This window comes from Gordionus sp. m RMFG-2023, chromosome 1 (assembly GCF_954871325.1).
Source record: "Gordionus sp. m RMFG-2023 chromosome 1, tfGorSpeb1-WG-v2, whole genome shotgun sequence".
Taxonomy (NCBI): Eukaryota; Metazoa; Nematomorpha; class Gordioida; order Chordodea; family Parachordodidae; genus Gordionus; species Gordionus sp. m RMFG-2023.
In genome coordinates, this window is record NC_088775.1 from 46,722,822 (window position 1) to 46,735,382 (window position 12,561).

A 12,561-nucleotide genomic window follows, 5' to 3' on the forward strand; every position below is an offset into this window, starting at 1 on the left:
ACTATATCTACCATTGATATGCTTACTCGAGTAAGAAAAATAGTAGTCCACTTTAAACATTTTTTATTTCATAAAATAGTCTAAAAGAAATCTAAATTTGATTGCTAACTAAGCATAAATTAATACAGGTGCCGACCCATTGGGATTCTACTTATTACATGCTCAAACGATTGATAGAACAAAAAATGGCGGTACAGTTATTCATTATCGATAATCCTAATTTGGAAAATCTCTCATTATGAGTGGGAATTAGGAGAAAAATTAATTGATGTTCTGGAACCAATTCAGAGTGTAACAAAAGAAATAAGTGCGGAATCATATTCAATTAGCTATGACCCTTTGTTGAAATTCTGAAAATTGATTTAACGATTAATGGGGACATAGAGGAATGTGTTAATAATCAATTAAGAACTCGGTTTTTTTATATAATGATGACAATAATCTTATCGTAAAATTACTTGATCCTCGTTATAAGGATTTCTTTTTACCAAAACACATTTCATATATTGAAAAGCTCACTGCATGTGACCCTTCGCAATAATCGACTCATTTTTACAACTCAAGTTTTAAACTTGAGTCGTGAACTCAAGTCGCGACTCGAGTTATGAACTTGAGTCGACTCGAGTTATGAACTCATGTCTATATACTTGAGTCGACTAGATAACGAATGATTTTATGAACTTGAGTCGACGACTAGAGGACGAATATTTCAAATTAATTATTAATTTTAATTAAGATATATGTTGTTTATTACATTTTTTTATTTTAGACTTCCAACTTGAGTCGTAAATAGGAATTATATACTTGAGACAATTAGAGGACAAATAGTTCTATAAATTTGATCGACTAGAGACTAGACTCTAGTACATTTCAAATTAATTAGTTATTTTTAATTTATTTTTGTTTATTATTATTAAATTTAAAATTAGATAGTCGAGTAATCCTGACTCCGTGTCGAAGTAGCAATAACTCTAGTCATTTTTACGACTCTAGTTCTGAACTTGAGTCGTGAACTCAATAAATAGGTTAATTTAAATTTTATGAAACTCTATTACTTATTATATAAGTTTTATTTATTGGTTGGTTTTGTAGGGGTTTGGATCTTAAAATCGACTTAACTAGCTATGAGCACGAACCCCTAGAACAGATTAATATATCTTAAGTTGATTTTTCTTGACCTTATTAATATATGGTTATTAGAGTTTTCAATCGTTAGCTAATTAGATCTATTGAATAGGTAGCAAACCATGTCTAGATGAGTGAAGCTATTTCTACGTAGGTCATGAATTATTTTATCAGCACCAAACATTGATATGATAATGGGTGGGTATCAAATAAGTATAGTTCTACCTTTATATGGTGTATATAATTTTGACCTGGGAGCGGGGGTAAAAAATATGGACTCAAATTTGTTCGTGAAAAAAATTGACATGTCTATATCTTAACATTTAATTATTAAAAGATAAAAATATCTGCTAGATTACCAAAAATTAGGGCTTAATTTAGGTTCAGGATTTTTAAATTCTATATAACGGAAATTTTGATAACATGAACTTAATCGAAAAAATCAATTCCTATAAAATTATTGGAAATAAAAAATGGTTGCTCGTAACATCAAAAATCGTTTGAAAAAACGTTATGTATGTAAATTGTCGTATTTATTATTACCTCTGATTGAAATTGAAATATAAAAGATTATAATCTTCAAGGATGAGGTAATAAGAGGCAAATTTTGAGGATTAAGATGTTTAATTGATATATATTTTTTTTAAAAACTCATAGAATTTATGAACCCCAAACTATCTTCTTTTTTTCCTGAAATAATGACCTGAATTTTAGTAATTTATTGATTTCTTCAAAACAGTAAAGGCTTGTCTATTAAAAAAAATTATAACTCAAATTTAGTCGAGTACGCTTTGAAATTTCTTCATTTTATGAAATTAACAGGTTAACTTAAATTTTATGAAACTAAATTACTAGTGTTGTTAATTGGTTGATAATGTTTTATCCAGACCTCGCGCTTGGCTTTAAAAATCGACTAAATCTGCTATGAGCACGAACCCCGAGCACAGATCTATGGTTCAAACCCATATATTTTAAGTAATTTTTTATTGAACTTATTATAGATATAAATATATGGTTATTATAGGTATCAATCGATAATTAAAAGACCTATTGAATTGGCAACAATTTATTTATTGTTTAATTCTATCCCTCAAAAAATTTCTAAAAAATTTAATTTATTAATAATTGTTTTTTAGAAATTCTATCAAAATTTATTTTTTGTTATTTATATTTTTTTTATATTTTTTTTCATTTTTAAATACTTTTTTTAGAAAATGTTCTCATTTTAAATACTTTTTTTATTTATAAAAAAACTTTGGCGCCAGCTATAAATAATATAAGAAAGGAAGAAAAAAAATTATTACTAAAGTAAAGAGGGCGGGAAGGAGAGGGATAGGTTCTAAATCGCTAAAAATTGGGAACATGGCTTATATCTCCTAGAAAATTTTTAAAGTAAATTTGAAATTAATATTAATAAATAGTAGGGGATTAAATACTTGTATTTAAATTGAAAATTTAAAAAAAATCGCTAAAATGGAAGAAATATCATCCAAAATCCTAGTTTTGGGAATCAATTTGGGAATTTGGATGATATTTCTTCCATTTTAGCGATTTTTTTTAAATTTTCAATTTAAATACAAGTATTTAATCCCCTAGTATTTATTAATATTAATTACAAATTTACTTTAAAAATTTTCTAGGAGATATAAGCCATGTTCCCAATTTTTAGCGATTTTTGTTTTAGCGATTTAGAACGGGAACCGAAGGAGAGGGTTTATATTTAATAGAAAAGGAAAGAAAGTACTATATTTATATCGTTTTTCCCTCTTTAAACATATTTTATTTTTATTTCTTCAAATTTTTTTAGAGTATGTTACCATGTCAAATACTCCTCCGGTCAATTGACTGATTTTGACCGGTTAATTGATAGACTAAAAAATATTCAAAAATCATCTTCAAAACCTAGGTTTTTAACCCTTCACTACATAGGTGGAAAAAACTCCCGCGGTTACATAGGTGGGGTCTATTTTACCCAAAATTTTAAATAGCTATATCTCAGAAAATTATAAAATTTAGGACCTAAAATTTTACATTAAAATATTAGAGATAATAAATACAAAATTTCTAGATTTCCATTTACTTTTAAATAAAGTTATGGTATTTTTACTAAAGCTGCTCAAAAAAAAAATCTTTTTTTGGAACTTTCCTTAATCATATGATATGACCAAAAATAAATGAAAGGAAGCAAATTTGTTTATATATTTTATAGTAATAATTAAATAAATTTTATAATAAAACATCAGATATTAAAAAAATATTTGATATTAAAGTTCATGCATCTTTTTTTAAAACATTCACGACATGTTACATACATATGATCTTTGCATATAAATTTTGAACAATTTGAACAAATAAATGAGGATTTCTTGTCTCTAACCCTTGGATAAGAGGAGCACCTTCCTTTTTGTTTGGTTGATATAGGTTTTAATTCTTCTATATTAAGCAAATTCCCAATATTATCCCTTAGCAGTTTATTAACATGTGGGATTTTGTATTAATATTATAAACTTTGATCTATTAATCTCCTTTAAATTATTGGACTTATAAATTATTAAAGAATTTATGCAAGATATATTCAACAAATTATAAAAAATTACCATAGGCCATCTATTTGTTATTCTGGATATTGAATAATTTGAACATAGCTGATCCACAACATCAACACGAGCCTTGGTGAGATTGTAAAATGTGATAATTTCTGGTTTTTTCAAATCCCCAGTTGATGTATCAATATTGTTATCATAGTGAAGGGTAGAAATCATCATGCTTATACTTTTTTGGTACATATGATACTAATGTCATATTATCTTAGCAGGCAAATAAACTTGAACAAATATCTTTCTTTTTAAAATTAAATGATGTTGCCTACTATTGTTAATGAATGGAAATTTAATAAATGTATAGCAAGTTCATAACTGGTAAACCAGTTATCTGTGGTGACATTCCTATTACTCTTAGAAATGGGCTGAATTAACCTTTCAACCACATCAAAAGGATTTCTCAATTTATATGGTCCTTCAGGCTGATTGCCAGCATATAATTCTATTTTCAAAGTATAAAATGTCACAAGAATAATTCAAATTAAAAATCATATGTTAAATTTATGATTTTTTACTCCACTGAAAAAATAAATAATATAAAATTTTCAAATTTAAAGTCATATATATCAATCAAAAAATAGATATAATTATATTTTTTTCAATTATATTTATTAACCTGACATACATAAATATAATTAGTAACAAAAAAAAAATTACGTCATTACATAGGTGGGGTATATTTTACCCCAAGCTCAACAAATAGCATATATCTCAAAAACTATCAAATCAATAATCATGAAATTTGGAAGTTGTATTCCTTGTTACAAAATATTAAACTACTGAAAAAACCAGGTCGGAATATCTTCTAGGTTTTGTATTACAATTATTATAAAAGTTGTGGGGTCGTATTTACCCCACCTTTGTTGTGAAGGGTTAATTAATTTATGACGATTTACAAAGTTAGGAATTTATTGAATCCTTTGGATGTGCAGCACATGGCTAGAATCTATTTATTAAAAATTTATGCCAAATACGTTTTATTGAAAGAAGATCATCAAAAAAGCCAAACATATAATTAAATTATAAAATTTAATGATATTTTATTGGTAACTTTAAAAAAAAGGCAAATATTGAAAGGATATAAGTCTTCCTTAAAAATTCAATATCAAGTGATAATACTACAATTACATCCCATGAGAATGTTGATGTTGATGCTTATCAATAACATGCCATGAATTTTAAATGTAATTTATAAATACATTTTATAAGTTATTTTTAAAAAAATGAAATATTTAGAGTGTATTTTTGTTAAATTATTTTCCCTTAGTTCCCCGAATTTAATTTATTCAATAAAAATATTATTGAAAGGTTTAAAGTGTATTTTTGTGGTTATTTTTTGATTTTCCTTTATTTCCTCTCATTTTTACTTTTTTCCCCTGAACCAATTTTCTCGAGTAATTTGCAACTATCTATACGTTACCCAAAAACCGTTTGAAAAAAACGATATGTATTGAAATTATTTCCTGATAATATGGAAAATTATTGTCTTGATTTTTTTTATTATAAATTTTACATTTTTACAAAATTTTAAATAAAAATATGGGTATTGTTATTGTATTATATATATTCTAAAAATAAAAATTAATGTCTTTTCTTTCCTTAGGTGTCTGGTATATTCAAAAAATTAATAACTTTTCCTTTCCTTCATCATTATGTTGGAACGAAGTAAAATAAAAATACACCGCCTCCCTCCCCTTCCCCCTTTGTTAACTAAAATAAATTTATATTTAACAAAAAACATCTGGGGCTGGGCATATAAAAAATAATTTTAATAATAAACATCAGAGACCTGCAGGCCCGGCCCTAAGCCCGGCCGTATTTTAAATTTTTTAAATATACCCGGACCGGGCCGGGCCTAAAAAAAATTTTTTTAAACATATCCGGGCCGGGCCTAAAAAAAATTTTTTTTAATATATCCGGGCCGGGCCTTAATATTTTTTATAAAAATTTTTACATTATGAGTTAATGGTTATAAGATTATATTATATTATAGTTATGATTAATATAATATTGGGTGATGGTTAACACTACCTAACACCCACAGATCGATCTAATTATTAATTTCCTGCAAATTTATTCAAAGTATTAATATATTTTTTTATAATTCATATCTAAATTTTTACAACATATTTTACCAAAACAATCAAATAAAGGAATATCTTAATAAGCCCCAATTAATATATTTTTTTATAATTCAAATCTAAATTTTTAGAATATATTTTACCAAAACAATCAAATAAAGGAATATCACTTCTTGAAATTTGTAATACCTTTCAAAGCGAAAAAGGAGAAATAAAATTGATTTTACTTAATATAAAGCATTTTTTAATTGAAAAATTTGTTTTACACAAGTATCATTTTATTTCTCTTTTTCTCTGTCCCAAATTCAAGCAATTACGTATGTTGTCAGGGACAGATCGCAAGATGACGGAAAACTAAGATTATATTAAATTACAAGAGGCTCAGGAAGTAAATGAAATACCATCGACCAGTCAAATTACGACTGTTGTTAAACAAACTGAATCGTTTTATGGCAAATGGGGCGATGGTAATTCTGGTAATATGTCAATACCCGATGATGAATATTATAATTACATAAATAAAAAAATAGATGAAACATTTAAGGTGGATAATTTGTTAGAGTAATGGGCGGCTCATCAAAGCGAATTTCCAATTTTAGCAAAATTGGCAATTCCTGCTTCAGTGCAAGCTGTGAGCGGAATTTTTCCACTACTGGGAGAATTCTTGAAGAAAGAAGAAGTAATCTTCAACCTGAAAAGGTAGATATGCTTCTCTTTCTTCATGATAATTTGTGAATTTTTAATATCTTTCTTGAGTATAGGGTTTCGTCAATCATGCTGGTTTTTTACTTTGCAAACTGTCAAATATTTATTGCATTTATTTACCTTGAGTCATGAAAGTTTTTAATCCAACATTTTTCATTATTTTTTTTTACAATATATTATATAATACAATTATCTTCTTTTGTTAAAAATTTATATTATAAAATAAATTATATTAATATTGTGCAATTAGATTATATTTTCAAAATACTATTTATTATACATGCATTTTTTTAAATAGCGATTTATTTTTATTTTATAAATTAAATAGTAAATTAAATACAATATATTATATTCTCAAAATATTTTCCATTTTTATAAATTAAATATTAGTTTTATTTTTTTTAAATGTAATATAAAATATAGTATAAGACAAATATTATTACCATTTTTATGAATATTAGTTTTATTTTTATAAATGCAATATAAAATATAGTATATGCTCAAAATATCCATTTTTATAAATAACAGTTTTATAATTTTTATAAATTTAATATAATATTCTCAAAATATTAGCTTTTTACATGTATTTTTTAAATAATAAGCGATAATACTCGTTGAAAAATATGGTAAAATACCTCAAGGTTAATTTTTGTATATACCAGGTCGAATATAATTTTAAAAAATTCCGAGCCGGGCCTGAAAATTTTTTTTTTAAGAATATCCGGGCCGGGCCTTAAATTTTTAAATCCGGGCCGGGCCGTAAAAAATTTTTTAAAAAAATATCCGGGCCGGGCCTTAAATTTTTAAATCCGGGCCGGGCCGTAAAAAATTTTTTTTTTAAATATCCGGGCCGGGCCTAAAAAATTTAAAACCGGGCCGGGCCGTGCAAATGGTACCTCTGCAGGTCTCTGATAAACATTAAATTTGATCCAAAAAAATAAAATTATTCCCCCCCCTAAATGATTAGGTGCCAGCAAGGCGTTAATGAATTTAAATTTATTATTTCAGAGAATTATTTAGTATATAATAATTTTTTATGATTATAAAAAAAACTTTTTTCTTTTTACTTTTAAAAAATATATTTATTATATACTAAGAATTAAGTTAAATATATAAAAATAAAGTTTTTTAACATCGTCGTACTTATAGTTTTTTTTGATTAAAATTTTTATTTTCCCTTCAATATGATGATAATGGAAACAGAAACAGATATAAAACAAGTAATAACAAAACCATATTTTTTTATCAAAAAGTTTTATTTAAATTAAATGATCTATCAAAATATTTATAATCTTTTATTAGCTTTTAAAAGTAATAAATTTGTTAGGCCCGGCCTGGCCCGGATCTATTAAAAAATTTTATAGGCCCGGTCCCATATATTTAAAAAAATTGAAAATGATATTTTATTTATTACTAAAAACATAATTTTTATTAGGATCAAGAGGACAATTACTTGAGTCAAACTCAAAGCTCTTTTTCAGAAGCTAATACGTGATTGTATAGAAATAGGATGGCTTCACAAACCCTAAAACAATGCCTGTGCCTGAGTTATTGGGATGTAGATCTTTTGGGATAAATGTAAATATTAATGTATACTTTGTTGTGATTGTGTTTTTAGACCATTTTAACATATATTTAGTCCGAATAATATTTTTTTAAACTTTAAACAAGAATTTTACCTTCCCTCCCCTCTCCCAAAAAAATTAGTAAAATTTAATGATTATTTAATTCTTCCAATATATCTTTATATTTATTTTGAAGCTTTCCGGAAGAAAAAGATTTGGCAAATGAAGATGAACAAGACGATATTTTTATATATTTTATTTGATTTTTTAATATATTTTATTCGATTTTTTTATTGTAATTGTATAATTTTATTTACCATGATTTATAAAGATTTAAATAAATAAAATATTTCAATCGACTAAATTTGAGTTATAATTTTTTTTAATAAACAAACCCTTACTGTTTTGAAGAAATCAATAAATTACTAAAATTCAGGTCATTATTTCAGGAAAAAAAGAAGATAGTTTGGGGTTCATAAATTCTATGAGTTTTTAAAAAAAATATATATCAATTAAACATCTTAATCCTCAAAATTTGCCTCTTATTACCTCATCCTTGAAGATTATCTTTTACATTTCAATTTCAATCAGAGGTAATAATACGACAATTTACATACATAACGTTTTTTCAAACGGTTTTTGATGTTACGAGCAACCTTTTTTTATTTCCAATAATTTTATAGGAATTGATTTTTTCGATTAAGTTCATGTTATCAAAATTTCCGTTATATAGAATTTAAAAATCCTGAACCTAAATTAAACCCTAATTTTTGGTAATCTAGCAGATATTTTTATCTTTTAATAATTAAATGTTAAGATATAGACATGTCAATTTTTTTCACGAACAAATTTGAGACCAGGTCAAAATTATATACACCATATAAAGGTTGAACTATACTTATTTGATACCCATCCATTATCATATCAATATTTGGTGCTGATAAAATAATTCCTGACCTACGTAGAAATAGCTTCACTCATCTAGACATGGTTTGCTACTTATTCAATAGATCTAATTAGCTAGCGATTGATACCTCTAATAACCATATATTTATATATATTAATAAGGTCAAGAAAAATCAACTTAAGATATATTGATCTGTGCTAGGGGTTCGTGCTCATAGCTAGTTAAGTCGATTTTAAGATCCAAGCCCCTACAAAACCAACCAATAAATAACAGTTATATGATAAGAAAATTTAAATTAACCTATCCTATTTATTGAGTTCACGACTCAAGTTCAGAACTCAAGTAGTAAAAATGATTCGAGTTATTGATACTTCGACACGGAGTCATGATTACTCGACTATCTAATTTTAAATTTAGAAAACAAAAATATCGTAATTAAAAATAACTAATTTGAAATATATTAGAGTCTAGTCGATCAAATTTATATAACTATTCGTCCTCTAATTGACTCAAGTAAATCTATTTACGACTCAAGTAGGAAGTCTAAAATAAAAAAATTATATCTTGTTTAATAATTAATTTGAAATATTCGTCCTCTAGTCGTCTACTCAAGTTCATAAAACTATTCGTTCTCTAGTCGACTCAAGTTTATAAAACTATTCGTCCTCTAGTCGACTCAAGTTCATAAAACTATTCGTCCTCTAGTCGACTCAAGTATATAGATATGAGTTCACAACTTGAGTGGACTTTAATTCACGACTTAAGTTCATAATTTAAGTCGCGACTTGAGTTCACAACTAAAGTTCATAACTCAAGTTCATAAGTTCATAACTCAAGTTCATAAGTTCACGACTCAAGTTCATAACTCGAGTCGTAAAAACAAGTCGACTTATCGACTCAAAACTCGACTTGAGTCGTAGTTAAGTCGACTCTGCTGAGTCGTTTAACACTAATTATAGGTGATAATAATGTACAACTTCCAACCCCAATAAAGATTCGCCATTTTATATTTTTTTAAATAAATTTAGATTTTATTGATACCTTAGGTAATGACAATGAGAAAAATGTTTCCCACAGGGTTGCCAGGTCTCCCCCCATCAGCGGGTGACTCCAATAATTTTTTAGTTTACTCGCAGACATCTCACTCCCACAAAACTACCGCAATTAGAAATCTACAGCAATTTTTAAATTTATCTCGCACAATATTTTTTTTAGCATTTCAACGTTTTTAATATATAAATAATAATTTTGAGAAACAGTAATTGATAATTTTTATATTTTTAAAAATAAATTTTAAATATTTATTCAAAAAACATGTCTAGTTTGTATTTCTTTCTATTCTTACCCCAATTATATGTTTTATTTTTATCCAATAATAAATTAACATCGTTTATTCATATTTTATCATTTTCATGTGAGTGTGTGTATAACATTATAAGGCTAGGCGCTTAATTATCACGTATCACATTTAAATATATAATAAGGTAATATTGTACTTAATTCAATGATAATTATTTTATTTATTATAGTTCAATCACATTATTATAATCAGTGCAAATGAGCAAGGCTATCACGAATGTTTTAGGACCAGAATTCAGGAGGTCAATTCTCTGCGCTGATAATGCCTCAGTGAATTCAAAATCAGGAATGTATTTACAGAATTTTGACTTAATGCCAACTGGCTGTATATACCATATACTCTATTTTGAAAATGCTAATTTTATATTTCTTTATTTAAATAACTCTAATAACTTTGATATTGATATTATATCCCCTGTAGATCCACTTAACTATTGGAGAACTAATGAGAAAAGTATCCAACTTTGTCAATTGTTCTTATGAACTTTTTTAGATATTAAAAATTAAAATGTCCTTTTTTGGTATCATAAAAACACTTTTCTTAAAATAAATAAACCATTTTGTATTTAAAAATACTTTGGTGGAAATGATAAGAAAGAGATTTGCCAAAGCTATCAAGATTAGCAAGAATATTATTGGAAATTCCTGCGATTTTGAATGAGGATTTAGAAATGCTGGAAGGTTTTTAACAAAGAATGTGTTTAAATTCAGAAAATGGCAATTCATTTATTTTTGCATTATAATTACATATAATATCAATTTTATATTTACATTTTTTTCATAATTTGATCAAATAAATTATCCATAATTTAAATTGAATACTAAATTATATAACTTTTTGTAGAGGTATAATGCAAAAATTTTTTTTATAAGATGTTTATAAAATTGAAAGAATGGCCAAAATTTAATTTTATAATAATGGGCTTGAGTTAAAAAAATTTTATAAATAATGGGTGGGCAGGTAAAAAATTTTAGAATAATGGGTGGGTGGTGGGTAAGAAATTTTAGACTAATGTGGGTGGGTGGGTATATTTTTTTTAAAAATTATGGGTGGACTGGGTGGGGAATTAATTTTTCTCTGACAACTCTAATATTAAACTTATAATTAAATATTGTGCATTTTTTTAATAAAAATCATAATATAAATATTACTTGGGATAATAAAATATGAAACTCTGATTTTCTTGAAAAATAGTCATGTTCAAGCCATATTAATAAGGCATCAAATAATTCTTCCTCTCTTGAAATATTTATATCATCATCAGCAATTATTTCTTTTAAAATTTTAAGTGAATTTAATTGAATAATCATATAATACCCACTAATTTTTTTGATTCTAATGCTAAATATTCATCATGTTTAATAACCTTCAAAAAGTGTGATAGAATTTCTAATTTGGCATTATTTTGTAAATCAATACAATTATGTGATTCTGCAAAACAATGAATTCCAATGCAATTTGTTTCATCAATATGTTTTTTCAAAAAATTGCAACAAGCATCTCTTATTGATAGAAATTGAAGAAGGTTGGAAGCTGACAATAAATTTTGAACATTGCTTTTGTTTATAATAATCTTAAATTTTTTAATAATTTTTTTTTATAATTTGATATATAACCTCTGAGCTATAGGCATAATCAATCAGGGCAGTGAATATGTTAACATCTATACCCTTAATTTCAATAGTATTTTTAGAGCTTTCAGATAAGTTACAAGTAAACATAATATTAAAATAACTGCTTGATGCTGCAAGTATAACCTTGTGACAAAAAAACTCGTGTTGATTTACAATTAATATTATGTCACAGAATTCACGAACATTTTTAAGTTGTCTCAAACCTTGTAACAGCTATATATATTTAACAATAGGTACATTTTATAATTAAACCTGCTTAGGATAGGTTTTATCATAGTATAATATTTCCTCATTTTCAGTAATCAATTTGTTAACGGCGGTAGACAATTTTTGTTTAACGTCACCCATTAGATGTAACGATTTACACTGAATTCATAGTGAAGAGCGATCGCGATTTAGACGCGATATCGCCGATCAGATTTTCATTCATTTTGCAAAGCGATTGTTAAAACAGGCACTGTTTACTGCGGATACGACTTTATATTAATTCAAAATGGTAGCCATCCTCAAATTATTATTTTTTTACAGAATGATGTTGAAGAGTAGAAGATTAAATAATCTTAATATTAATAAAAGAAAGGAAG

General features: G+C 26.1%; 1 protein-coding gene across 1 annotated transcript in view; it reads right to left on the reverse strand.

The window, feature by feature from the left end:
• Window positions 1–12,382, reverse strand: part of LOC135931455 (kelch-like protein diablo) — an 85,526-nt gene extending 73,144 nt beyond the window's left edge. The window contains exons 1-4 of the mRNA XM_065468581.1: window positions 12,230–12,382; window positions 11,960–12,190; window positions 11,661–11,916; window positions 11,495–11,616 (exon numbers count right to left, since the gene is read on the reverse strand). Coding sequence (XP_065324653.1) covers window positions 11,495–11,616; window positions 11,661–11,916; window positions 11,960–12,190; window positions 12,230–12,325 — 705 coding nt within the window. The 5' untranslated portion in view covers window positions 12,326–12,382. The remainder of the gene's footprint in view (window positions 1–11,494; window positions 11,617–11,660; window positions 11,917–11,959; window positions 12,191–12,229) is intronic.
• Window positions 12,383–12,561: the final 179 nt, after the last annotated feature.